Here is a 25,494-nt window from a genome sequence, read left to right as displayed (position 1 = left end):
AAGTTTCCGATGCCTGCGACTGCGTTTCGAAATATTTCATCATACATATTTTGTTGGCCTTTTACAATTGTTTCATCCTTTCATAGTAAAGAGAGGTATATGCAAAAGTAACAGCAAAACAGCTGCCACATTTTCGGTTTGAGAATTAGGCGAAGTATATTCTTTTATTAAAGGATCTTGCTGTGGTTGTGGTGTTTATTTTGTTGCAGTGTCGGAGTTATCTTCTTGTCTTTTCAGCGGCCCACACAGTCTGTTTAGCAATATTTTAATTTCGTTGTTTGCAGACGTGGACAGTGGCGCAGCGCTTTTGCAGCGAAATCTGGTCTCAGCCACCATGCACGCCAATTATGGAAATCCTGCTGGTGGAACTCCGTGTAAATCCCAGCTGCCTGATCATGATTGCACTGTTTCCTGTAATTCTCAGAGCCACAAGAACTCCCTGGTGCGCTGTGTCAGTCGCGCTAAAAATTGCTCAGATCTACTTCGATGGTTCACTTGCATTTGCTCCACACGAAGACCCTTCAGAGTCAGAGATTCTTATGGTCAGTCCGGGCTCCATCTGGCCGCCAGTCTCGGAAAAAATGATATAATATCGCTATTTCTGCGCCAGCGAGGCGTTGTGGAAGGCAGTCGTACTGATGGAAACAAGGCAGGAATCAACGAATTGGATAATGAGTCTGGTTGGAGTCCACTGCATCGAGCTGTCTTTCACGGAGGTGACTGCAAGTTGCAACGAAGTCCTTAATTTGCAGTTTTGTACTCAAAATACCTACAGCTAAATAAAATACATAAAATTATACAGTACTACAAGAAAACAATTTGAACTGCAGACAGGGAAACATTTTTATTGGAGCCTTTATCTCTGTATACAGTGTACTGTTAATAAAATCAGGTGTTGTATGCTTATCAAATGTATCGATTATCAAATGTGTAAGTTGTGTAACAAAAGTGTAAGTGTAAGTTTTTTGTCGAAAAATGAAAGCATAAACGATTTTTGTCCATCATGCTATGTTAAGATTGAGCGTTCATTTTTAGAGATCGAATCTGCTGCACTCCTTGCTGCAAATGGTGTGGATTTGAATTTGCGTGACCACGATGGCTATACCGCTGCTCAGTTGTTACTGTTCGATATGGGCGATGTGATGCAGGTGATTAATCGGTCGTATGAAGAGCCGAAGGATTGCTTTCCGGTGGCATTCTATTCCTGGGGAAGTAATATGAATTTTACACTGGGCTTCGGGGATGACCATGAACGAAACGTTCCGGACCGCATCCGTGCTCCTTTTCCCAGTGGTCGATGCATGGTGGCCTGTCAGAGCGTGCAGTCGGGTATTGCCTGCACGAACTGCGGTAATTCTAGTCTGGAAGCCTTGCGGAGTATTGCCAGGGGAGAAATGCATCTGCAGATTCCTGCGCAAGAGGAACATCAGCTTCTTAAAAATCCCAAATCCACGCTGCACACGATCGTTCCGCGGGAGCTAGCAGAATACAGAATCCGGGAAGCTATACCGCTTCCGGTCATTGATATTGTGTTGCGGAAGTTCCATACTTTATTCCTGACGCCAGATGGGACTGTTTTCGCGTAAGCAAAAACTTTCCGGAAGCATTTTTTTTAAACTGGGCAAATTATTTTTTTAAGGGGCAATGTGTGTGTGTGTGTGTGTTTCGCTAAAGTTTTTGCTAAAACATATTTTCCATTTTTGTTAGTGAACCGAGTATACCGAATAGATTGTAGATTTTCTAGTTTAGTGTGCGATTGTTTGATTTATTTATAAGCGTAAGACGCCTTTTTTTAGGTGCGGACACGGTCGTGGTGGTCGCTTAGGGTTGGCAATGGAGACAACCCTATCTCCATCCTACACGAATTTCTGTTCCAAATCATCCTCGAACGAAATTTATCGCCATTGCTGCTGGCTTGAATCATAGCGTTTTCCTCACCTCGCAAGGGGCGGTATATGCATGTGGATCTAATGAGTATTTTCAGTTGGGAATTAGCGGCACGCCGGCTACAGTTTTGATTCCAACCGAAATTTCTACTCTCCCGAATTTGATCCACGGCCAGTTTAGGCGCCAGGGCGGGTCTATAGTGGAAGTTAAGTATATTGGAGTAGCCGCGGAACGCTGTCATACCATGGTGTGGACGAAGGATTCGCTGTACGCTTGCGGTTACAATGGCGGTCAGTTAGGATCAAGGCCGGACAGAAGCGGAAAGTCTCAAAAAATTGCAACTGTGGGTGCTAGCCTTGTTAAGCCGGAATTACCTGCGGAATTGATATCCGTGCTGTTCCGTGAAATTACGGAAATAAAATCTCTTATGCCTGCCCGGTTTGTACGATGCAGCGATGCGGCCGTGCTGGTCTGCGGAGCACAATTTGATATTATCCTTCTCCATGAGTATGAAGTTAAACGATTAGCCAAATTGCCTCGCCTGTTTGGAGTAAGGCCTGACCAGTTCTGCCGGTTAACGGAACTTTGTGTATTTGGGGGTAATTTGGAATTACCAGGAAAAGAAGCATCGTTACGTCGCAGTTTGGTCATTGTTGCACTAGTTTCGGATGTGCCACTACTATACCTGGATTCTGGAAAGGGATCATGGCTCCCGGTTGCTCTGGAAGGACTTCCCAGGGATATGGAAGCCATTTATCACATCAGGTACGGTTGTACACGTTATTCCCACAGGTTTTCGCTGTATAGCTGTGTTTTGTCGTTCTTTTTTTATGTTTAAGGCACAATGTACAGATACAATACATCCTTTGAGCGTATTAAAACTCGTTTGTTGGCACCCTTCAGAATACTGTGAATGTGGTTGTATTCAGTTTATTGTATGCGTTCTTTTTTTACTTGACACGTAAATAAAATTATTCTTTTAACCCCATATCTACGTATATAAAGGGCACGTGTAGGGTTGCTGCACAGTGCACACTTAGTTGAGAGGTGATGGGTCACAATAAATTCCGTTAACTGGATTGTTAATTTTTTTGTTTTCAGTGTTTCCGCTGACACACTAATGTTATGCACGCAGTATGGAGAATGTTACAAAGTGAAGCTCTCGCATCCTGAGCGCAAAAAATCGTCCGGAAAGTCAGAGTTGATTACCTACTGGCATGCCCGAACGTGTGCCACGGTTGCATCGTGCATTAAAAGTTTTCTCGGAGCCTGGTGGCCGGAATTTTGCTGTCATTCAAACCCTGCCTCCGTACCATTTTCAGCCCTGCATTACCCAATGGTTTGATGATTTCTGGGTAGGCGAATCGCGAAATTTTCGTCAGGAGAATTCAGTAAAGCCTGATGTGCATATCATTTTCAACGAATTCATCTTTGAGATGGAACGTTTGACGCTTATAACCGGCAGTCGTTGGTTTCGAAAGCATTTACTGAATGTTAGTCCCCAACCGAATCCTGATCGGACTACTCCAACGGTGTTGGATGTGAGCGGAATCACTTCACTGGACCAGTTGCGAATTGATCTAGATAACGCTTACTACATGAAAGAATGGCCCCAGATTCAAGAAAATTGTTATGCTAGGGGCAAAAATTTATGGGATATTGAACCGGATATGCAAATTTTCTGCGATGAAGATGGTGCTCTTCTTAACTGTCACCGGTGGTTGCTTGTTAGTCGCGTGCTGTATTTTTCATGTTTGTTGGAAGGAAATCGATGGAAGGATTCTATGAAAGAGCGCGCACCGGTTTTACCATGCAATCAGAAGATAGGGCTGAGCTTTTTGGAATTCATTTATACGGGACGCATATCGTCGCCTTTATGGAATTGGGACGACTGTATGAATCTCTTACGCTTGGCTGATTTTCTTGTAGAGGACAAAATGCGAACAGAAGCCGTGAAATATTTTAAGCCATCCTTTAATAGCGACCAGGTCGCGAATTTGTACAGGATTTCTAATATGCACAATTCTGCGGCTTTGAAAGAGCAGTGTATGAAGCAAATGTCGTGGATGCTGCCAGGTAATTGTCGTTGTAATTATTATTTTTTGTATTGGTGCTCACAATTTTGTGAAATTATTCGTGGTTAGGATTTTATTCTATCCCAAAAATGTGTACTTTTTTGGCAGATCTGTTGGAATCAAGACAACTGGAGACACTGGACGTCACATCTCTAAAGATGTTAACAAGCATCTATAAAGAACGGTATGAAGTATTTGATGAGCGTATCATTCCGCCTTATACTTTTCCCGAAATCGATTCCGCCGTTGTTGATTTAACCGAACCGATGGAATATCCGGTTGATACTGAACCCGACTCTTTGACGGAACCACATTCGTCGAAAACCAAATCTAAAAAGCACACAAAAAGATATAACCAAGAAGGGAATATTTCTGATTCACTTGATAAAACAGTTGGTAATATTGTCGACGTGTCTCGGGCTTCGAAAACCGAAAATCCGATCCAGTCCTGCAGCTCCCACCAAAAACTTCATGCCGAAAGCGAAGCATGGCATGTTGTGTCATCTGTCGATTTAAAATCTAAAATAAGGAGATTGAAAGATCCTAAGATTGCCAGTTCTGGCGGCGTGGATAGTTTCGTTCCCCAAAGCTCAACAAAACCATTTGGATTTGATGACTCGTCCATGCTAACACTGCATGACACACCGCCAGAAATATCCAAACCGTCTACAAGCAAATTGGTGCCAGAAGTCGACTGTATGGACGATGAAGAAGAATACTTCCCACCTGCAGCATCATCCTCTCCATTGGCTGTCAAAGCTCATAAGAATGTCCAAAGCGGCAGTTCTGGCCCTCGAAGTAGCCTTTCGTCGATCTTCGAAGAGCAGCGACGCGAAAGTGTTATGCAAGCGAAGAAAACGCAGTCAGTGATTGTCCATGGCGCTAAAAATCCTCACAGAAAGCGATTTGTAGGTCAAAAGCTGTCTTTCGAGGAAGCCCAGGCAGTTGTCACTCCTCCAGTGAAGCCTTCCTCAGCAGAAGGTGCTCCACCCAAGCGTACCGGTAATCCTTGGAATAAGCCTCAGTCATCCGGAACACTGCTAAGTGATATTATGATGAAAGAAGAAAATGCGATCACAGTGGAAGCACAGCCATCGACTTCCAAACCTTCAACGCCTGCACGAAGATCTGTAAACAGCGTGCAGGAGAAGCATATGAAGCTGACCGCAAAGTTTGTTCCAGTTGTTAAGGCATCACCCCAGTGGGGCTCACCGTCCGCTGTACCGGAGCCGGTTTCCAGTCCAGTGGATAGCTTTCAACAGATTTTACGAGACGAACAGGAACAACAAGCCCAGTTGCAGCGATCTCGCTCGCGGCCAATGCATATCATCCAGATTGAAGAACGAGCTGTGGAAGAGTTGTTAGAGTTTTACGGTGCAAGGGAGAACCCGGAAGAGTGTATCGAAGTTTTCTGTGTTGCTCCGAAAGAGGCTCCAGCTAGCTGGTCAGCTCGAGCATTCCGTTGATACCGCTTACCAAAAAGTATTTTGCAGACAGTGGGATTTGGAATATGTTTTTACAATACAGTGCGTTTTGCTGAAAGAGTTCTAGTTTACGGTAACTTATATAGGTCAGAGTTCGATGTTCTATTGTGTTTTGACTGTATGATAACGGTCTTATGGTGAATCGGTGATGTTGTTCTCTCCTGATCTGACTTCTGGGGAGTACGGTTGGTTCATCTTGTGATACTTAATTTTTTTGGAAAAAAATTGCATATAAAAGGTTAAGTAAGTGTATGTTCAGCCAGTGTGAGGCGTGTACGAAAGCTGCCATATTGTCAGAAGGAAGTGAAAAAGGAATAAAATGTCCTTTGGTACTGCACTTATAACATTCCGTTGATGTGCTTCGGTTATTACAAAACAGTCACCGCATTCATAAATAAAACATAAAGGTTATCAAAGATGTACGTACTACGGAATTATACCGAAGATTTTCACATTTATCTACTTAACAAAATGGGTTTAGCATTGCGTGCTAAATGCTCCACAATTTTTCAGTGCTGATCAAGGACATTTCGTGAGAGACTGACAATTAGAAATGACATGCATGTCATTTGCATGATGATGATGCCATGCAAGACAATTATTGTTGCCTTTCTATTACTTTTCAGATTAAATATCAATATTGAAACAATGAAACTTACCATTAGGGTTTTTCAAGTTGTACTGTTAAGCTTTAACTACAATTTTATTTTATAAGTAATTCTTTATGGGCAATAGCCACAGATTCAACAAAACGTGCAAGCGCTGGTACACTAGTGTACCGGCGTCTACATTTTTTTGCTTATTTTTACTTAATGATACTATTATAATAATTAGGTAGTAAAGCTAATGTAATTATAGTATTTATATAAACGGTTCAGTGTACCTTTATTACAGTCTTACTCATCGTAATAATTATTTACAGGCACAATAGAAATTGTACATCGTATTGCGAAATTGACGATGCCGGCATCCGGGCCGGACCGGGTGTCAGTTACATACTGTAAAATCTCCGAACCAAAACAGAACTCGCGCGCGGTTCATCAGCGTATTTGACTCCGTTAGTCGTTACATATCGTTAACATATAACTTTATTGTTTTCTCTTTTTGCGTGACAGTGGATATTTCATGTTTTGTGACTTATGATGGTTGTAATGGGGTATTCGTTATAAATGAAAATGGATTTATTCACGTATAGGGGCAATCTGACCAGTGATGAAGTGTCGCAGTATTCTCGTCAGTTAGTCCTTCCTGAGTTCGCTCTCAAAGGTGCGTACCAGTGCTACATTTTTCATAGCAGTTTCCTCTTGCATCTGTGTGGATTGCAGGACAAGTGCAGTTAAAAAACACTTCGTTCCTCGTGGTTGGAGCCGGTGGCTTGGGGTGTACTGCCGCTATCCATTTGGCTGGAAGCGGAGCAGGTAATTCGTGTTCGCGTTCCGAAATTGGAAATTCGTGTTGTTTGTGTTGTAGTGGCGTCTTTGCATGAGAATGTTGCGAGATTGGTTGTCAGATTCTGTATCACATTTCCAGGTAAAATAACGATCGTGGATCATGATCGAATCGAGTGCAGTAATCTCCATCGTCAAATTATGTATTCTACGAAGGACATTGGGAGATTCAAGGCAGAAGTCTTAGCCGAGCGCTGCAACAAGTAAGAAAATTCGTCGGTTTTATCCCTTTTATGCGCACAGTAAATAATTGCCCTGCATCCATGGGGCAAGTCAGAATACCGTAATCAAATCTGGTTGAAGTCTGAACCCGCTAGCGGCGTGCAAGCCAGTGGCTCACTGTACCCTTCTCACCACAACAAATGTGGAAGAATTTGTGAAAACTCACGATGTTGTTTTGGACTGCACCGACAATGTGTACGCGCGATATCTGCTGAATGATGCCTGTGTTTTGGCTGGGAAACCGTTGGTTTCTGCCAGTGCACTGAAGTTTGATGGACAGGTATGTGGCAGAATTATTTTATGCTTTGAAAATTAAAATTGCACAATCTTGAAATGTTATAAATTACTTTTTAAAATTTGTTATGAGATAAGTTATGCCGCGTTTTTCGCCCAGAGATTAGTGATTGTTTAAGTACTCGTAGCATGTTGCTAAACAATTGTCACCGCTATTAATAAGTTACAGATTTGTTGCACTTCCTACATGCTCGGCTGTCTACAATCATTTTACTAAAAAAATTGATTTGCTAAGCGGATTAAAAACATTTTTCCAGTTACAAAAAATATTTTATCAGTTATGAATAAGCATTTTGCAGTTAAGCGTTTATAACTGGAAAGGAAGTTTATGCCGAAGATGTTTATTTCCGGATCCACATCGTTTGCAGACCCAAAGTTGCGACGATAATGGAGTAATGGGGCCGGGTACGAAAAAGCTTGTAGCACACAGTGCCCATGATGGATGCCTTAATTGTAGTAATGGTTTATATCAGTCGAGTAGGAGTGCTGCGCAGCAACTTGTTTTTGGTTTCCACCTGTTGATCGGTCACCTTTTAGTGCCGGGCATAATGGGAGCACTGCAAGCACTAGAAGCCGTCAAATTAGCAAGTGGAATGGATGGTTTGTTTGAGATGGTGTTAAATTATTAATTTTTTGTAATGTGCCTGAACTTATGTTAGTTTCCTTCGGTGGTGTGCAGCTGCATTTTGACGCCCTGACTGGGACTTTCTATCGCATTAAACTGCGCAGCCGAAATCCTAGCTGTCCGGTTTGTGGAGAAAATCCTTCCATAATATCACTAAACGAAGAACTTCTCGGACCTAATACCTGTTTGATGCGTCAGGTGCGCAAGGAATTTGTAACTGTTTTATCGTCGCAAAAAAGGCTGAATTCTTCGTAGCATCAATTATGGATTTTTGCGTTGCAGCCAGAAATACCGGCTGATCAAACACTGACTGATGTTGACCGAATTAGTGTGGTCCAGTATAACGATATGCTGCAGATCGGAAAAGATCATTTGTTGATAGATGTACGACTTCCTGTTGAACTGGAGATCTGCGGCTTTCGTGATTGCTTAAGTGGGTTCAAATTAGTTCAAAATTTGATTTGTTGTTAGGATTTAACATCACTTATTGTAATGCTGACGCTGTTATTTCATCAGATATTCCGATGGAAAAGCTTATGGATCTTAATAGATCTGATGAAATTCGAGAGCAGATTCTATCGAGAAAAGGGGATTCCCAAACTTCCCGTGGTATGCCTTTGTGATGTTTCCATGTTCACTATGACGTCAGATGATGTTTTACTCTCTGGAATTAACTTGACAACTGAGATGTTGACACGATGATTTATTTTTGTGTTGTAGTAGTTGCGCTATGTCGGCGGGGAAATGATTCTCAGATTGCTGTACATCTTTTACGGAAGATTCTGAATGGTCTATCCATGGATATCAAAGACATAAAAGGTGGTTTATATAGCTGGCATCGCGAAATCGATAAAACTTTTCCTATCTATTAAGCATGGTTTTTTGTACTATGCGTTTGCTTTCTATGTAAACGATGCCATACCATTTGCACTACCACTATTTAATGCTTTCCTCAAAGTGATAATAAAACCACATGTGTACTGCGATATGAAATACTGTATTGTGTATTGCGGTGTAAAAATACGATGTAATTTCCTTTTTATTGCTCACACCTCGGGCGAAAATTAAGTCCAATAAACACGAAAAAATTAAACAGAAAGCACTTCGAAAAAAATCGCCCACCTCCAACAATTTAATGTGCTCCTTTGTGCACTTTCTCATGCTCATCCTTTTCGACAGTTTTAACAACCTGTCTGCAAACTTTGCACAGAGCAAGCGCTTTGACCACTTGTTGGTTGCCATATATCGGCACCTTAGCCACTTCGTAAATCTCCTCTTGCAAAGACAAATTGGGTAGCAGAGCTAGCACTTCCGGCATTAGTTGAGGAAATTTCTTTCCTAGAATCCGCTGGCATTCCATCCAAAATTCTAATGGACTTAGTTGCTCAGCTATAAGCTCATGCTGGAAATCATCCAGCGTTTTACTTTTTCCCTTAACTTCCACGGGCTCGACTTTAGCACGCAAAGCGTCAGTACGTTCCCTGGCATTAGATGGTGGAACAAATGTGTAAACGGTTTCATACTGGACCATCGTGTTTCCCCACTGCGTTTTCACTTCTAAAAAATAAAAACATTCCTCGACTGACACCAGGCTCCAGAATAAGAAACAGTCTACAAGATACCGCTAATGAATTGGCAGAAAAAGAATTCGTGTATAAAATTCACAGTCAAAGTTAACGGCACCGACAAAATCGGAATTATGACTTTGCAAAAAACAACGGGTCAAAAATTGACATCAAGAAGTTCTTTACAAGCAAAGTGCACAATATTATTCATGCTCTAATCAGTTAAAAAAAAGAAAAGTTAAACTTGCTGTACATGCATATTCCATGCCTCCACAAAAACCCAAAGGGAACCCATCTTCATTTAAAGCAAGAACATAATAACTTCTGAGTTCTGACAAACGAGCGCATTAATTTTTAATTCAACCGCTTACCCTTTTGTTTTCGAACACGATCAGGCATGGCGATATCGTCTGGCACATGGACCTTTTCTGTAAAACAAAAGTATATAACCCATACTGAAATAGCTGCAGGTTGCTCCAAGCGTACGTTTCGGTGCTTTGCCTTCCAAGGTTGGAAAATCATCTTTTTTCATTTTGTACGGAGCATGATCTGGGAAAAATTTCATGTAGTCAAATTTTAAGGAGTTACTCTGTATCACGCAAAAAAACGTACGAATAATGGCAGCTACCGGTGACGGCACTATGGCATCTTCTTCTGTTTCCACGCCATTCTCTGATGATCCTCGAGAAAATGACCGTGCGGACTTGAACAAGCTTTCAGCAATTTGTTCCTCTTCTGACTTTTTTGAATTTCCGCTGGGATTGATTGGATTAACATTTTTTTCAACTACGGCAACTTTACCAATCTTTGCTTTGGCTTCGGATTTCTTTTTCGGTGTGCCACCAAACATGCCAGGAAGAACGTTTTTGGCGGGGGCCGACAGTGTTGGAAATGCGTCCGCTCCAAGATTTTGAGCGCCTTTACTATCCGTATAATAAAGATTTCGCACAACGGTCGGCTTGGAAACTGCATCGGTGTTGATGCCGTTAGGTCGGGCGTAAGAAAGCGGTGATTCAATAGTTTTTCGGTTGGAGGGCGGGCTGGTCGGCTCTTCCGGTAAGTCCCAACGGGAAGCGGCTGGCTTTGCCTGGGTAGTTTTCGGCTCCTTGGGTTGACCTTTTGACTTGACAGGAACAGAAACCCATTCCTGATTTAACTTTTTGGTAGCGATCGGGGCAGGAGTATCCAGTTCCGGGAAGCTGTCGTCGGTGAAATTGGGTCGAGCAAGGGGCACTGACTTTTTCTGAAAATAAAACTGTTGCACGCGGCTGTGCAGAAGCTGCTGTTTACCTGTGTGGTTACCGGTAGTTTTGCTGACGACGAAGAACCGCTTTTCGGCACCGCGGTAACTTTAGCGTTACTGGCCCAAGATGGACCTGCCGGGATTTTCGAAGGCGCTGGCCCGTGTCCACTCAAAACTGGGAAATCCCCTTCCGTTAGCTTCGGTGCTCCATACTTAGGAACCGGTCGAACGCTCTCCCCTGACTGCACCGACGGCCCGGACTTTTTTGTCTCTTCCTTTGGGGCTACTGAGACATCTCCCCCGCCACTGCCGACAGCATCCAGGCCTAGCGCTGGAAAATGGGCCGGTTCCATGTTAAAGTTCGGCGGTGGTGGTGGGGTAACGGGACGATTTTCCACTTCTTGTTCCTGTTCACGTCGCCGTCGCTCGCCTCTTGCGCCGCGTTCCGCTCGCGGGTGATGCTCAAAGTTAAAGAACATCCGCGGATCCAACCCTCCGCCATGGTCAGCGGCTGTATGAATTTCCAGTGCTTCCTTCGTCGAAAATGATTTGACCTGCGCTTCGTCGGGTTTGGAACAGATTTTGCAAACATGATGGTGGTCGACCATGTGTTCAAATAAATCGTAAAAATCCCTGTGAAAATGCTTTAATTTAAAAAACACCGATATCTGTCGCACTATGAATATAATACCTTACTTAAAAAATAACACTTTATTTGAGTCCATTTCACAAATCCAGCATAAATGATGGCGCTGTTTAGAGTGTCGATACAACTCATCCTTATCGAAAGCACGGAAAGAACACAGCTGGCACTGCGGATGAGGAGGGATAGTTTTGTCCGTCGGGTCACCTTCTTCCAAATGGCGGAGCAGCTCATCATACATGTATAATTTGTGTTCCCATGTAAATAACTAATTCACACAGAGGGAAACATCGTTCAAAATTAGGAAGTATTGGCTACTTGATATCAAGACTCAATATATACTAAATGAAAATTTTCAAGTCATCGTACTTGGTAAATTTTTATCTATGCAGCTTTTGTAGAAAATTGCTTAAATATCAAAAGAAAAACAACGATTACATTTGACGATGGACACGAAAGCCCAGAAGAATTTACATAAAACCAGCATTACCATCAGCTGGCGCACGCAAACGTTGCAGTAGTGATGGTCGTGCCGGTCTCGAACATGCTTCACAAGCTGGTCAAATTCTTCAAAAGGGCGATCACAGAAACGGCAGGCATGTGTCAGCATCTTCCGATAGGCGCGCTCAATACCAATATTTTCAAATAAAAATCCATAGTACGGATCCGATTTACCCTGCCTGCGGGCAACACTGAGGATGCTTTCAAAACGATCGCTTTCGTTAACGTCGGATGGTCGATGGCCAGCTAAAACAACCTGAAAAAAACTGTCGGGTTCGGATTTCGTTTTTGATTTATAATACTTATTTTTGATTAAATATACAAGTCACGGGAACACTTATCGTTAAATAACTACCACGAACCTCAGCACAAGCTGCTCGACAAACGGGGCATTCTTTCTTGTTACACAGGACACGGTTGCGTACGGCGCACTCAAAACACAGAACGTGACTACAGGGCTGCAGGGCGATGATATCCGTCAAGTCACTAAAACAGATCGGGCATGTATTCTTGCCGCGTTCACCGCCCTCCGAAGGACGGGAACGATTACGAGGCTGGAGACGATTATGTTGGGGGCGTCCTTCGTAAGAGCCAGAGTTATTGTGGTAGTCCATCGCAAAAAGAGCAAATCCTAAAGAAACAACGATATCAATAGTTTGTGTTTTCTAAGCCACTCGAAAAGCTACACCGTCAATAAATCGAAGAAACCCATAAGGTTATCAATTATGTTTGCAGCACTTGCGACTCGTTTGCTCCTTAGCTCACAATAAAAACAGGAATAAATCAGGAATCAGGCACAAACTAGGAACGCTTTTGCTCCACAACAGCACGTCTCGTAGAAGTAGAATCCAACGTAGTCACTTTATCTATTTGTTACAAAGTGTTTCCCACGCTGCATCCAGCTTCCTACAAAAAATAGGGTTCAGTGGCAGGATTACAGCACACGGTCATGACCAGAGAAATCGCTCTCACACCTTAAAGGAAACGAGATAAAATTATGTAACTATGTTTTATATTCGAATGCAATTGTGTAAACCTAAAAAAGAACCGCAAACGTTCTTCTCACAGTTTTAAAACGCTTTAGAAATGATTTGGAGATTGGGTTCCTACTCGTGGTCGTAGACCCTTGCATCTGGCGATGACGACATCGCTGAATACGGTGCGGATATGATTAACATGAGGCGGGCGGCACTTTACGGTCCATATCAATGATTGGTTAAGATGGATGTATCACGCCTACTTCCGGTGCACCGTTCATTCTGATAAAGTTTTCGAGGAAAAGTCTGCGCTTGGCCGATACATATAAAATAACAAAAGCAGCATTTTTGATTTCCTTTTTCGTCTGCATTTAATTTTTTTTGCAGCTGTTGCTCGCGCTTTTGCGTACCCTTTAGTTGCATCACACAATATTTTATGCTTATGCTGTATGCTTGTGCAGAAGTTCTGTTTCAGAAAACTCTTCCTCTTGTCTTTTGAGAAGGTGTTCAGACCTGAGCTTATCGGTAGCAGCTTCGGTTCTCGGCTTGCACGGTTGCTCGACGAAGCAGGAAATCGCTCTTCTCCAATGCCCTAATAAGATGTTTATGATTATTAACCATATGTCAACATTTTCCCGCATTATTTCGCGGCAAATCCTGGCATTCGATTATCCTTTTTGACTTCGGTGCCGCTTGTTACTTACTTACTGGGAACAATTAGTGCGTTATTTTCGCTGTTGTGCACCTCTTTTGCTCGGATGCAGTTCGGAATACGCTGCAACCCACTAATTTGGCTTGTTACGTATACCTCATTACCTCATTCCATATATCTATATATCTTTAAAACATTGCATATAATGCAGCGTTTAACTCTTCGACATCGTTTCCACACCCGAAAAGGTTCGAATATACAGCTGGCGGAAGAATGTACGGTTGCAATACGAACTTCCAGGTACGAAATTTCCTGACGAATGTTTTTCGCATGTGATGTGCGGTAAGAGTTTTAAAATATAATTTAATTTGTTTTTGTTTGGCAATTTTTTTAGTGTCGCTTAATCATATTCTTGATATTGTATAATGTTGCAGCTTTGCCGGAGGATTGACTTTTAGTGCCGAACCTCTGGAGGCCAATGAACTTTTTTTAGTGGAGATAACGAAAATGGATCTGGGCTGGAGCGGTAGTTTACGTATCGGAATCACTCAAGGAGGTGTGTTTAATCATAGTTCATTTCTTAATTATTTGACTACTGCGGAAATCTACCAAAGTTATTTGACTACCAAAGAAGTTTCGGTTAAGATTCTGCGGTTTTATTTAGTTTGACCGGATAGTTTTTTGTATTTAGGTTATGTTAGTGAACACGTAATACAAACATAACACTATGCATCTGTAACTCAGTAAATGCAGCTTCTGTAAACTTAATACAAAGTGTAAATGCAGCTTCTGATCATTAAAAGCTGCATTTATGATTTATGTATGTATTGTTGTACGTAATGATTTATGTATGTATGTATTTCAGCCGTCGAGTTGCACGTAATTATTTAACTAAACATGGTGGTAGTAATTTCGCGCTAACTGTATTATTGAGCAAATAACTGAACATTTTGAATAAAAAACAGAATACTGCATGATCTGACCAGTTGATAGCATGTTAGCTTTTGGTTACTGAGTTTACACTTTACAGTTAGTAATGAGCATTCCGCAGAATTTTGATTGGCACCTGCTGCGAAATATTATTACTTGTTAAAAACTACGATTGATCTGTCGTACTCGAGACAGTTGATATTGTCTTGAATTTGTTGCAAAATTTACATATCATTTATTATTGAGAGAGCAGAACCGTATCGATAGAGCTGATCATCGCGATTTTTTATTGCAGATCCACTGGAGCTTGAAAGACTTCCTTTATTTGCACTTCCGGATCTGGCTACTGAAGGATCTTCCTGGGTATACACTTTCGATCGCTCCGAAGTGGACGACATGCTAGATAATTTAATACTTCCACAAAGCAAGCTACACCAGCTGCTGCAAAGTGGTCCACTGGGGGCTCATTTGAACTTACAAGCGCTGCAACCGCGCCAATCATTCAACTTTGACAAGCCACCCGTGCGCTCCAGGAAAAACAGGTGAAACTTACCATTAATGTAAAAAGCCTGCGCTTGGTATATAATTTTTGATATTAGGCATTATATGGACACTCTAAGTAAACTTACTGCTAATTTTGATCAAAATTACTTTGTTGCTAGCCGGCATTAGAACTGCTATTCGGTGACTGGCACATTGTACATTGATTGAGTCATTATTTGCGCTCCTGGTTTTATCGATTTTACTAGTGTGTTATGTGGGTCATACTTTATGGACAGTTTTATTCAGGGTACGTTTCTAAGGTTTTTTTCTGTGAATATTTCCTAAAATTTAAAGTAAAAGAAATTTTGTCGCTTGCTTGCACTTTTCATGCGTGAGATATTTGGGAAAGAGCAGGGTTTAGTGTCATTACTGAGCCATTCATGTCACTTGTTTGAATATTTCAGACCGTATTTACTGCCAATTTTTCCTAGTGTACTATTTTTGGTACAGTACTTGTGATTAATCGCTCGAGAGTCTTAAGTGAAAAATACGTCAGCGAGTGGCTTATGGCCGCTTAATGGGAACATTAATCGGAAGTTATTATCATGAGCGCTGACGTCGACCGTCTGGATAACGATAGGATTCGTGTCACGATCAGTTTCGTCGGGCCCCTGGACAGCTTAGCTTTCCAGACGGCTGAAAGTTAAATGAATATCCCATTTTCTGCCTTGTAGTTACAACGACGAATTTCAAGCACGTTTAATCGATAACCTTCCCAGCCCAGTTCCCGTGCCAGATAACGATGAGACGTCTGTGTGTGAAGGCAGTCGTGTGGGAATTTTTTATACCAAGGAGTACGATGAGTATGCCCTCCTTTACTTCCTCGTCAATGGCGAATGTAGAGGGCCGTTTCCGTTTGAATTAGCGGGCAAACCGCTGTATGTCGTCTGTGACGTGTATGGATGCACTAAGACAGTTCGCATAGTGCCGCTTTATGAAGGTACAGAGCATTTTATTATTTTTGTGCTTTTTTGGAGCGATAGAAACTTTCGTGATATTATAATAAGTGGTGCACACTTTTGATACCCCAGCGATTGTGCCAATAAACTTTTCGCTGATTTTGTAGTGGCGTCTCTGCAGTCAGCTGCACGTGATGTTATCCTGGGACGAGCACAAAAAGTGGACAAACTACCGCTTCCAGACCGCCTGATTCGCTATCTTCAGTTTTCAACGAAACAAAGTAGAGACCCGTTTACACGGATGTCGGATGAGTGACATGCTGACTGATGCGCGGTTGTTTGCTGTGGCTTTCCGCTTTTGCACGGTATTATAAGTATTCTTTTGCTTTTATTTTCACTGCTGATTGCTGAGTGCTTTCTTTTTGTCGGCATGTTTTTTAACTGTGAATTGTGAACTGTGTTTTAATTTTCCCGGTTAGAACATTTTTAATAATTCCAATAAGTGAATTTTAGAAACTGCTTTTACAAAGTTTTATCATGTATGCTAACTGCAATCTCGACTGCGACCAACTGATGACACTGCCGCGCGTTGCTCTGGCACGCGTTTCTTGAAATCTATTATGCTTGATTCTGATGCGCGATATTTCTCGATTTGACATGTTTTAGTAATTTTATTTGTACATTTTTTTGACTGTATGAATTTACTTTGAAATGCTAATCAACTTCAGACGTCATTCATTAATTTCATTCCAATAAAAATGGCTGAAATAAATTAGCTCAGAGTAACATCGCGAATAAGTTATAAAAACGAAAAAGCAAATCAAATCTTTTCCATAACATCTCGTACACCAGAATTAGCTAAAACCAAAAACATTTCCACTGAAACTTTCACGCGACAGCAAACCGTTTCAAAACGCCTAGAGATGTCGTCGAAAGAGATCGATCAACAGATTGCATCTGTGGCGGCACAGTATTCTTCATCATTTTTCTTTTTCTCCTCGACAAACATTTGTCTATCACACCACTATTCACTGTTGATTTATCCCAACGCGAACCAGTTTCCGGCGATGCTGTTTCAACGCACTGGGCATTCTTCACTTTGTGGACACAGGAGAACTCCCGCAAACACTGCCGAATATCCGCGAGACCAGTCTGAACTTTCTTCAGCATAGCTTGTGCCATTATCCATATGCGCGATGTAGCAGCCAGGATGGATACATCCGACCCAAAGAAAAAATAGTGCTCCTGTGCCAGACACTGTGTGGAGACGGTGGCGCACATTGCTGCGTAAGAGACCAGCTGCGAGAGCAGCGAACACAGATCGGATAAGTTTTGGATAAGCGCCGCCATACCGTCGTTAAACGTGCGGCCTTTGGTAATTTCTCGCAGATTAAGTGCTTTTAAGCTGTACAATCGGCGTCTACATGACTGGATTCTTTGACAGAATTGGACCAGTTTACTCGAGCGAAATTGATGTTGGATTCTAACGAGCAGCTTTCTGTGGATCAACAGTTCCGCAATCAATCCAGGAGCTAAAATTATAAGCTTATTACAATCTAATTTATTTATTGTATTTGAAGCATGATTTAAAAGCACTACATGTCAGTTTGTAACAGCGGTAAATTTAAAGAAACCTCCACCAACCAAATACATACTGCCAAAAAAAGTTCAAAGAACACTGCAACGACTACTGACCGTCTTTTGTTACGGGTACTAGCGACAACCAAGTACAAACCAAGTAATCAGCAGGATCCGTACTCCGTATAATTGAAATCGCGATATCAAAGGCGGCTACACGTCGCATACGATAATACGAATGCAGGAAACCTTTCCCTCCCATTTATCGATGGATAGATGGAACGAAAGCTTTCCCTGCATTTGTTTTATCGTATACGGCGTGCATACGTGGATGGATTCTATCCCGATCATACCTAGTTCTCTCAATAATCTACTAAATGTGTCGCGAAATCCTAATAGAATCGGTCAGTCTTTCGCTTACCTAAAGTTTCCCATTCCTTCTCGAGGATTTTCACAATACCAGCCGTCCGTTTGATACACAGCCCAACTTTCTTGCTCGAGTTCTTGATTTCAGTCTGCCGTTCGCCATTCTCTTTATCCGTCATGCTCAATATCTTCTAAGTCAATACAGTGTGGCGTTCCCACTAACGAATACGGTCATGTTCCCTACAATTTTCGTATTCTAAAACCTGCATTTACTGATTTCAAAAACCATAAACCGCGAATTAAAAAGAAAACTTAAACTTTCATAATGTGTAGTAAAAAACTAGAAGACTTCAGTCACTTCGTTCATTAATAGCTTGCGCTGCACTCATGAGCCTCACAGATTTCGCAACCCGCTGATGCTCATACAGCCGGTGCGCGTCAGTGCGGTGACAGAACCTGTTTTTTGTGAACATGGCAACCGCCCGGTTAACCATTTCTGCACAAGTGCTGTTTGATAACTTCATTTTGTTGAAAAATGTCCAGTTTTTCTGTTATCCGATACTACCTCACCTTACTGGGATACTTTTCACATTCACACCATCTTATCCTCTAGGACACGCCAATATTTGATGACGTTTGTTTTGCCGATTGTCGGCTTCGTACAATAATGGGTTTTGTGACGGTTTATGAGAAGCCTCATTCACAATATTTTAAAGCCAACCCAGTATCCCTGGCTTTCTTCGTTCAGCTGGTCCTATTTGTGATAACCATTGGTGTTCCGATCGTTTTGGTCGCTGTTAATCCAGGTAAGTTTAAAATGAGTTATTTGCATGTGTTTTATCACGCGAGCGTTTCTACGTTTGTTTGAAGCTTTTATCGTATGATTTTTCAGATTCCTGGCCTCTTTATACAACAGATTACGAGCAACCTCGTGTGCAGTACCAACAGATAGCTCTTGTGAATTTGCAACTGGGAAATGGAGACTCTTTGACATGGAGCACTTTGCCCGCGCTTAATTCCTTGCAACAACAAACGTACCGCGCAGCTATTTTAAAAGTACATTTGCTGGTGTAGTAGAACACTCCCAGAAGATAGCTTAAAATGCAATTCCTCGTCGTAGACAAAAGAGGAAGACGACAATGGGGATCGCATTCCTGAGCGGCTGTTGATTTCCCTGGATATGCCTTTGCAGCCTAACGAGCAAGTTTTTGGAATAACATTCCTAATATTTCTTACACTGGGTTTACAAGTAAGAAAATATCTGCATTTAATAATAATACTAAGTTTGAATTGTTGCAGAATAGACAAGAATACTTTCAAATTTCTACCCCTCAAAGAAAACAGCATTTCTTGGCAATACAGTACTAATAGTGAATACGAGTATTTTAAATTTTTTCAGTACGTAAGTTTTCAGTATGTAAATTTGTGCACTGCTATTCTGAATTTCTGAGTGTCAAGGCTGTAATTATTTCGTGATTATTAATTAAAGAAATACCCACAGAGGTGCAGCTGCTTATTGTCAGGACGTTGAATTTTGAAAACGATAATATTGACGCAGGATGGTAGGTTTCTACCGGGTGGCTGAAAAAAATGGCGGTCTCGGATTTTCGTTTGTCTCTTGCGGGGCAGTTTTCGCACCGCGAACTGCTTAAGTTCATTCGATAGAGAATTCATTCAACTACAAAAATCAGCAAAGCGTTCCTAAAAATGTTTAGTCGTGCTCACTTGCTCTGGAGCCATTTGAAATCGGGTGAAAATTTTTTGCGTCCCAGGTTTCAAAACCCAGAATCTCGTAGCACTGCCTTCTCGTAAGTACTTTTTGAAAAATCTTCAGTGTTTTATCTAGAGCACGACGTCTACTTTGATTATAAAAAAAGTTGTAGACATCGTGCTTTCCCAGGAAGAGTTATGCAGTCAGGACAGTTTGTAACTTTCCGAAAAAATGCTGGTTTTTTAATTTATTTTAAGAGTATTTTAATCTAAATTTTGGCCGCAATAAGGACTGCACCAAAAAATGCCGGTTTTAGCTTTTTACAGTAGCTAATGTATTGCGCGTGCAGATGCACTGTTGAACCTGATAAACTTCTGAAGGGTTGGCCAGAAATTTACTACCAAAATCCCTGCTTACGAATTTCATGAAAATTGTCCCATGCCTAATCGCCGCCATTCCGTGTATTGGCCAAACATGGTTACTAGAATACAACAGTTCTTTACATAAAAAAAACTAGAGACCACCCCTCAACCCGAAACAGCAACGTAAGTTACATTACGGCTCTTTGCTGAACAACAGCAATTTTTATTTTATAATAAGGTAATTTCAGATTTCCGTTTTCAGGACATCATTAAAACCTGCCAAATTTTTAAAAATAATTCAAGATAAAATTAAACCTCTGCCTTATGTAATCCGAGTTTAATTTTTGTATGCGGTAGACTTTGCTCTTTCGAATGAAATTAAGATTATGGCAATCGAACATTTGACGGACCCAGTGCGACGGTTCAAATGAGACCGCCATTTTGTTCAGCCACCCGGTATGTAATTAACACTAATCGTAAATTACAATGTTCAAAGCTTTGCACGGAGGCTCTACCCTTCTAGGACTAAATATCTTTTTCTCCATTTTTCTGTCACACATGCTACGTGATTACGTGGTACGGAATTCGTACACAGTTTTATTACACTCCTCTTATGTGTCAAGTAGCGTATTGCACTTACTTAATCTGGCCAGCTGAATTATTTTACTGGAGACAGTTTTTACTGGAGACAGCTAAAATAACTAAACAAAATAACTATATAGTAATAAAGAAAGCACTTCTAGTACTATTATACAGCAAAAATGATGGACAACTGAGTGTCGCGAATCTATATTCAACTTCTGGTTATTTGTAGAATTGTAGTTGAATTTAATTACCCCTTGTAGAAGCGCACGGACTTCGAAATGGCCACGATAGCAAATGTTCATCATTCGGCCATTTCTCCGGGAGTCACATTTTTTGCAGACGCGAGTGTACGGTTAAACCAGCGTGTGCCGATTACACAAGGAATCATTGACAAAACTCTACTGGTACGAACTAATGTAGTACGAAGTACCAGTAGAATAATCCTCTAATGATATCGAGGATTATTCTACTGGTACGAACTACGAAGTTAAAATGCTATTCTGTCTAAATGCTGCTGATTCTCAGCTGTTTGACGGCTTTTGTCCACTTAGGTTCCGGCGCTTGATTTTTCCTCTAATGATATCGAGGATTATTCTATCCCGGTTTTGCTGAGGACTGTGGGAAAAACTAATGGTGATAAAACCCTGATTACCGTTTGTCATTAACTTAATGAGGGTACTCAGTAGCGGTACTCATGTTTCATTGTGCTGGCAGTCGGTATTAAATTTTGTGTTCGATCTCTGTTACTCATGTTAGGTTATTTCTGTAAATGGCCCTAAAAGCTGTTTTTCGAATTCATGACATGGTTTGTTGTCGTAGTTTCTGTTGGAATTGACCCCGTGCAGTCAGTATGGATAAGTGGTGCCGGTTCAGGCAGCGGTTTTCGTGCGGAGATCAGTTTATCGTTTCCGGTCACTCCCATCTGGTTTTCCACGACAATTTTGCACCGCCTCTCCACAGCCGGATCATTTTATGTATTCTGGTTGTTGCCTTTCTGGCTCGCGGCCTGTCTCTTCGCACGATACTTATTTTCCTATGGTTTAATTCCTACCATTCGCCACCCGGAGAAGTACACCATGAAAGCTTACAGCACCACAGAAAGATCACACCAACTGTAAATTATACATAAAAAGATAAAACGTAGGCATTATCAGTTACGTCTCCGATCTCCTGGTCTGGCATAAGTCTGGTCTCGTTCGATCTCAGATTTCGATCTCAGTGTCTGTTGGGTTAGTATCTCTACAATAGTTGTGTTTAAATATCACAGTTGTGTTGTCGCGAATTCACTCTTTTGATCTGTTCCCGGTTTCCATTGGGGAAAATAAACGCAGATAATCTTTGTCGAAGAACGCAATCTGTACGGTCATATCATCTCTTTGATAACGCGCTTCCTCTACACTGGCACTCAGTGTGCGGGAGAGCTTGTTCATATCCAAACCCGTCTCGGACCGACCCAAAGCATGGCGAATAACGTGGGTAGCCACGTTTGCGTCATCGGGTTTCTTGGATTGAGCAATCATGCGCTTCTTCAGACGAAGGTTCAGTTCGGCCAGAGTGGCACCAGAGTTGGGGGGAACACTGAAAGGCTGCAGTGCTCGGCGTCCACTCATGTGTTCTGTTACCAACTTCGTTGCGCTCTCGTCGTTCAGGAAGTCAAACAGCCCATCGGATGACAGAAGAATAAACCGGTTATTTGCGTGCAGGCGGTGATAAGTTATCTAAAAAATCACACCTACATATTGTCGTTTCGCTAATTGCTGTACATACCAATAGCCGGTCTGAACCATATGCTCTTAATTCAAAGGAATTTAAAGGAACAAAACTGAAATGTAAATAAAACGGAAAAAATTAAGTAATAATAAAAATACCCATGGAAACAGATCAGCTGCGGCAATGGAGCATCTACGCCAACGAATTCCGAAACGGCTACCATGCTAGAGTAGTGCCTGCCCCAGCTTCCGCTAATGTAAATCAAATTAATAATCTCTATTTTAATAGGATCAGGCCGCTTTTTCGGCTGGTTGTTCACAGAATGCAAAACGTGATTTTATCTATAGCGAACTTGAACGTTAAATAGAGTTTTGCAAACATTAAACAACGTAAGAAACAAATCAAAACCATTAAAATTACAAAATGACAATGAAATGTACTTAACAGAATGCTCAAAGCATTTGTACAATGTCCCTCACCTCCGGTTCAGCAGTTAAATATGGGGGTGTATGGTAATTCTGGGGAAACATGTGCATCAGCATATGGTGCTTCAAAATGGCTTTCAACTGCTCCGCAGGCCATTTATACTGACAATCCCCAAAAGCCCTCAACGGATACAACTGCCCCAACAATCTCTCCGCAACCACGACACCGCTTTCTTCGCCCGGATGTTGCTCGTATAGTCGCTGAAGTTCTTGGGCGTTTTTATGAGTATGCTGAGCCGTCAAGACTTGCGAACTCCAAATTCCCTCCTCATCAATACTGGCTATAATGCCCATGGCATCGCCGGTACTGGCCATGTACAGATCGCAATCGTTGACATACGCCATACTGACCACAGCGCCACTCAGACAGCATGAAAGATTTTCCAAACTGACATTTTTAACCACTTCGTCATTATCATCCAAGGTCTCCAGTCCAGAAGCGGAAATATCTTGGTCCAGGCGTAAGAAGGCATCTTTGAGCTGCGCAGGAATATCCACGACGGCTGGAGGTGACTGCACCCGGTCCCGAACGTAACGCCCTAGCCAACGGTAGTGATTACTTCGCTGACTGGGGATGATGTAGTCGCCAGGATGAAGTTTTCTGTTCACGATGATGGGAAACTGAAATATTTTACCGAATAAATACTTTATGCATAGCAGATTTAAAATCCAAAAGTTCTGAAAACATGCTTCGAATCAAAAAGCAAAAAATAATAAATTTCATACAACAGAATAAAAATAAAAAAAAACCATTCGTACTACCATTATTTACCACGAATTATTTATTTAGCATCAACAGCATTTTCATAACCTGAAAAAATTTTTCCCATTTTTAAAAAAAAAACAGTTTCGCAATAAGAATACCGGTAACCAGCCAGAAGAGACGGTATTCGCAGGAATCACAGAAAAATTAGAAACTATGCACGGAAGTGTTAGGTCTAAATTCTTCCGGTCAGTGGTTTATAAATAGTTAGAAGTTTGGATAACAATGTAGGGCAAATCGGCAAAAGATCGAAACCTGAGACTGTGAATAAGCACAGGAAGATGACCATACTTCAGAGTTCGCATTGGCGGATGAGTCGATTTCTCCAGCTAGTCTCTGCAAAGAGTCCGCATCCATCAGCGCCACCGAGACATAATCCGCTAGTCTTTCACTAAGAGCCTGCGCACAACCAGGACCACCGTGTCCATCAATCACGGCGAACAGCATCCCGCCAGTGCGTAATAATTTGGCTTCCAAGCAGCGATCCTCGATGGGAAAATTCGCAGCCAACTGTGAGGCTTCATAGGTTTTAATGGGAGGTGGACATTCTGTGTCCGCCGATGTGGCTTCCCGCAGTCGCAGGATATGATTAATCTGCTGCAGTGTCAGCTTGGCGCGTACACCTCCAGGTACTTGCAAATGCAAACGTCGGTAACAATACGATGTGCGCAGGAGCTGTTTCCCCGCAGGAATTATCCACGTGAATAGCATTTTCGCATAAAAATTAAGATGCAAAAAAACCGCGCTTCTTACATTGAAAGCAATCACTGATCCACTTCTTACAATGAAAGTAAGTAATGTGGAAAAACTCGGGCGCCTTACTGGTCCATTAGCCTTAGCGGATCACATCCTCCATCCTGAAGCGACGTCAGATTTATCGAAATACTTTTTTGAATAGAATAGATAATGAACTATCAGTCTTTGAAGTAGTAACTGAGAAATTGAAGAAGGCAAAACGCAGATCAACGGAATATTAAAGTTGACGGGAGCTGCAATGCAGGCCGAGATCTACGTGAGGTGCCTGCTGCTATATCTACCGGAAATACGGGACGAGAACACAACAGGAAGACGTAAAATCCTCTTTTACTCTTCCCAACACCAAAAATTATGGCGTACCAAATACCTCACCCCCCGTAAACCTTAGAACTTAAAACTCAGAACACTAAAACGTAAAGCACTAAAACGTAAAACGTATGTAAAACACTAAAACAACAAAACGTAAAAACATGACGTAAAACGTAAAACACTAAACGTAAGACCGTAAAACTGAACACAATACCGTAAAACTCAGAATCGTAAACCTCAGAACTCAGAATCATAGAACTTGAAACTGTAAACCCTGAAACATGAAATCGTGGTTTTCGTGGACTTTAGGACTTAGACATTTTTTCACTTTTCAGAGTTCCAATTCCACAATGCCAATTCCAATAATATTAATGGAATTCTACTTTATTATTGGAGTTATGCGGTGATTTCGGAATTGGATTGGCGTTGGTGGAACTACCGTTTATTTTTGCTTAAAATTGTCTAAGTCCACGAAAACATGTTTCAGGGTTTACACTTTACAGTTTCAAGTTCTATGATTCTGAGTTCTGAGGTTTACGATTCTGAGTTTTACGGTATCGTGTTTTACGTTTTACGGTTTTAGTGTTTTACGTTTTACGGTTTTAGTGTTTTACGTTTTACGGTTTTAGTGTTTTACGTGTTTTTTACGTTTTAGTGTTTTACTGTTTTAGTGTTTACATTGTTTTACGTTTAGTGTTTTACGTTCTAGTGTTCTGAGTTTTAAGTTTTAAGGTTTACGGGGGGTGAGGTATTTGGTACGCCATAAAAAATCACCAAAAATCACTATAACATAGCTCATACTATTTTTAACCGATTTTAAAACAATGCTGGTGTTTTAATAGTACGATGGTATAATATATGTAATACGTGATCTGGGAAAT

General features: G+C 41.6%; 6 protein-coding genes across 8 annotated transcripts; 3 read left to right on the top strand and 3 right to left on the bottom strand.

The window, feature by feature from the left end:
- The first annotated feature begins 68 nt into the window (after positions 1-68).
- On the top strand, positions 69-9,101 carry LOC129580746 (inhibitor of Bruton tyrosine kinase-like). The gene is given in 17 exon segments (XM_055471405.1): positions 69-716; positions 1,036-1,582; positions 1,797-1,848; positions 1,850-2,652; positions 2,989-3,067; positions 3,069-3,963; positions 4,071-5,423; positions 5,960-5,978; positions 6,642-6,712; positions 6,772-6,864; positions 6,977-7,097; positions 7,198-7,396; positions 7,710-8,010; positions 8,070-8,233; positions 8,318-8,468; positions 8,552-8,644; positions 8,756-9,101. Coding segments are annotated over 17 exon segments (5,475 nt in total). The 5' UTR covers positions 69-334; the 3' UTR covers positions 8,908-9,101.
- LOC129580690 (E3 ubiquitin-protein ligase ZNF598-like) lies at positions 9,051-13,126 on the bottom strand. Of its 3 annotated transcripts, none has more exons than XM_055471338.1 (10): positions 13,054-13,126; positions 12,753-12,893; positions 12,350-12,618; positions 11,977-12,243; positions 11,540-11,754; positions 10,903-11,476; positions 10,213-10,843; positions 10,087-10,149; positions 9,972-10,028; positions 9,051-9,592 (listed from the first exon to the last, which is right to left on the bottom strand). In XM_055471338.1, exons 3-10 carry the CDS (start codon positions 12,599-12,601, stop codon positions 9,168-9,170), a joined length of 2,484 nt encoding a protein of 827 aa, XP_055327313.1. In that variant the 5' UTR covers positions 12,602-12,618; positions 12,753-12,893; positions 13,054-13,126; the 3' UTR covers positions 9,051-9,167. The 3 variants fall into 3 exon arrangements, with proteins under 3 accessions (XP_055327313.1, XP_055327311.1, XP_055327312.1); XM_055471336.1 differs by having other exon boundaries at positions 12,962-13,100; XM_055471337.1 differs by having other exon boundaries at positions 12,753-13,100.
- A 171-nt stretch (positions 13,127-13,297) lies between these two features.
- Positions 13,298-16,760, top strand: LOC129600321 (neuralized-like protein 2). The gene is made up of 5 exons (XM_055498807.1): positions 13,298-13,916; positions 14,051-14,172; positions 14,842-15,088; positions 15,764-16,029; positions 16,156-16,760. The coding sequence occupies exons 1-5, from the start codon at positions 13,723-13,725 to the stop codon at positions 16,302-16,304; spliced, it is 978 nt and encodes a 325-aa protein (XP_055354782.1). The 5' UTR covers positions 13,298-13,722; the 3' UTR covers positions 16,305-16,760.
- Positions 16,720-18,288, bottom strand: LOC129600330 (uncharacterized). The gene is made up of 2 exons (XM_055498815.1): positions 17,988-18,288; positions 16,720-17,520 (listed from the first exon to the last, which is right to left on the bottom strand). Exons 1-2 carry the CDS (start codon positions 18,109-18,111, stop codon positions 16,877-16,879), a joined length of 768 nt encoding a protein of 255 aa, XP_055354790.1. The 5' UTR covers positions 18,112-18,288; the 3' UTR covers positions 16,720-16,876.
- A 192-nt stretch (positions 18,289-18,480) lies between these two features.
- LOC129600098 (transmembrane protein 231-like) lies at positions 18,481-21,924 on the top strand. The gene is made up of 6 exons (XM_055498500.1): positions 18,481-18,738; positions 18,825-18,988; positions 19,053-19,181; positions 20,851-20,994; positions 21,142-21,223; positions 21,410-21,924. The coding sequence occupies exons 1-6, from the start codon at positions 18,600-18,602 to the stop codon at positions 21,706-21,708; spliced, it is 957 nt and encodes a 318-aa protein (XP_055354475.1). The 5' UTR covers positions 18,481-18,599; the 3' UTR covers positions 21,709-21,924.
- Positions 21,622-24,791, bottom strand: LOC129600091 (pyruvate dehydrogenase [acetyl-transferring]-phosphatase 2, mitochondrial-like). Its single transcript, XM_055498487.1, has 3 exons — positions 23,840-24,791; positions 22,780-23,406; positions 21,622-22,308 (listed from the first exon to the last, which is right to left on the bottom strand). Exons 1-3 carry the CDS (start codon positions 24,257-24,259, stop codon positions 21,874-21,876), a joined length of 1,482 nt encoding a protein of 493 aa, XP_055354462.1. The 5' UTR covers positions 24,260-24,791; the 3' UTR covers positions 21,622-21,873.
- Positions 24,792-25,494: the final 703 nt, after the last annotated feature.

The sequence above is a fragment of the Paramacrobiotus metropolitanus genome, unplaced genomic scaffold (assembly GCF_019649055.1).
Source record: "Paramacrobiotus metropolitanus isolate TYO unplaced genomic scaffold, Prichtersi_v1.0 Parri_scaffold0000004, whole genome shotgun sequence".
NCBI lineage: Eukaryota > Metazoa > Tardigrada > Eutardigrada > Parachela > Macrobiotidae > Paramacrobiotus > Paramacrobiotus metropolitanus.
The sequence above is the reverse complement of the archived record's forward strand: the minus strand, read 5'-3'. Positions and strand labels throughout refer to the sequence as shown.

Excerpts from the sequence above, each read along its gene's own strand:
- LOC129600098 (XM_055498500.1), top strand. The coding sequence starts at position 18,600 with ATGGGTTTTGTGACGGTTTATGAGAAGCCTCATTCACAATATTTTAAA. Across the intron at positions 20,995-21,141 it reads TCATTGACAAAACTCTACTG|GTTCCGGCGCTTGATTTTTC; the intron begins GTACGAACTAAT and ends TTGTCCACTTAG. Across the intron at positions 21,224-21,409 it reads GACTGTGGGAAAAACTAATG|TTTCTGTTGGAATTGACCCC; the intron begins GTGATAAAACCC and ends TTGTTGTCGTAG.
- LOC129600091 (XM_055498487.1), bottom strand. The coding sequence starts at position 24,259 with ATGCTATTCACGTGGATAATTCCTGCGGGGAAACAGCTCCTGCGCACA. Across the intron at positions 23,407-23,839 it reads CCGCCAATGCGAACTCTGAA|TTTCCCATCATCGTGAACAG; the intron begins GTATGGTCATCT and ends AAAATATTTCAG. Across the intron at positions 22,309-22,779 it reads ATTTAACTGCTGAACCGGAG|ATAACTTATCACCGCCTGCA; the intron begins GTGAGGGACATT and ends GTGATTTTTTAG.
- LOC129580690 (XM_055471338.1), bottom strand. The coding sequence starts at position 12,601 with ATGGACTACCACAATAACTCTGGCTCTTACGAAGGACGCCCCCAACAT. Across the intron at positions 10,029-10,086 it reads GGAAGGCAAAGCACCGAAAC|AAAAGGTCCATGTGCCAGAC; the intron begins GTACGCTTGGAG and ends TTTGTTTTACAG. Across the intron at positions 9,593-9,971 it reads TCGTGTTCGAAAACAAAAGG|AAGTGAAAACGCAGTGGGGA; the intron begins GTAAGCGGTTGA and ends TTTATTTTTTAG.
- LOC129600321 (XM_055498807.1), top strand. The coding sequence starts at position 13,723 with ATGCAGTTCGGAATACGCTGCAACCCACTAATTTGGCTTGTTACGTAT. Across the intron at positions 13,917-14,050 it reads GTTGCAATACGAACTTCCAG|CTTTGCCGGAGGATTGACTT; the intron begins GTACGAAATTTC and ends ATAATGTTGCAG. Across the intron at positions 16,030-16,155 it reads CATAGTGCCGCTTTATGAAG|TGGCGTCTCTGCAGTCAGCT; the intron begins GTACAGAGCATT and ends CTGATTTTGTAG.
- LOC129600330 (XM_055498815.1), bottom strand. The coding sequence starts at position 18,111 with ATGACGGATAAAGAGAATGGCGAACGGCAGACTGAAATCAAGAACTCG. Across the intron at positions 17,521-17,987 it reads GAAGGAATGGGAAACTTTAG|CTCCTGGATTGATTGCGGAA; the intron begins GTAAGCGAAAGA and ends TTATAATTTTAG.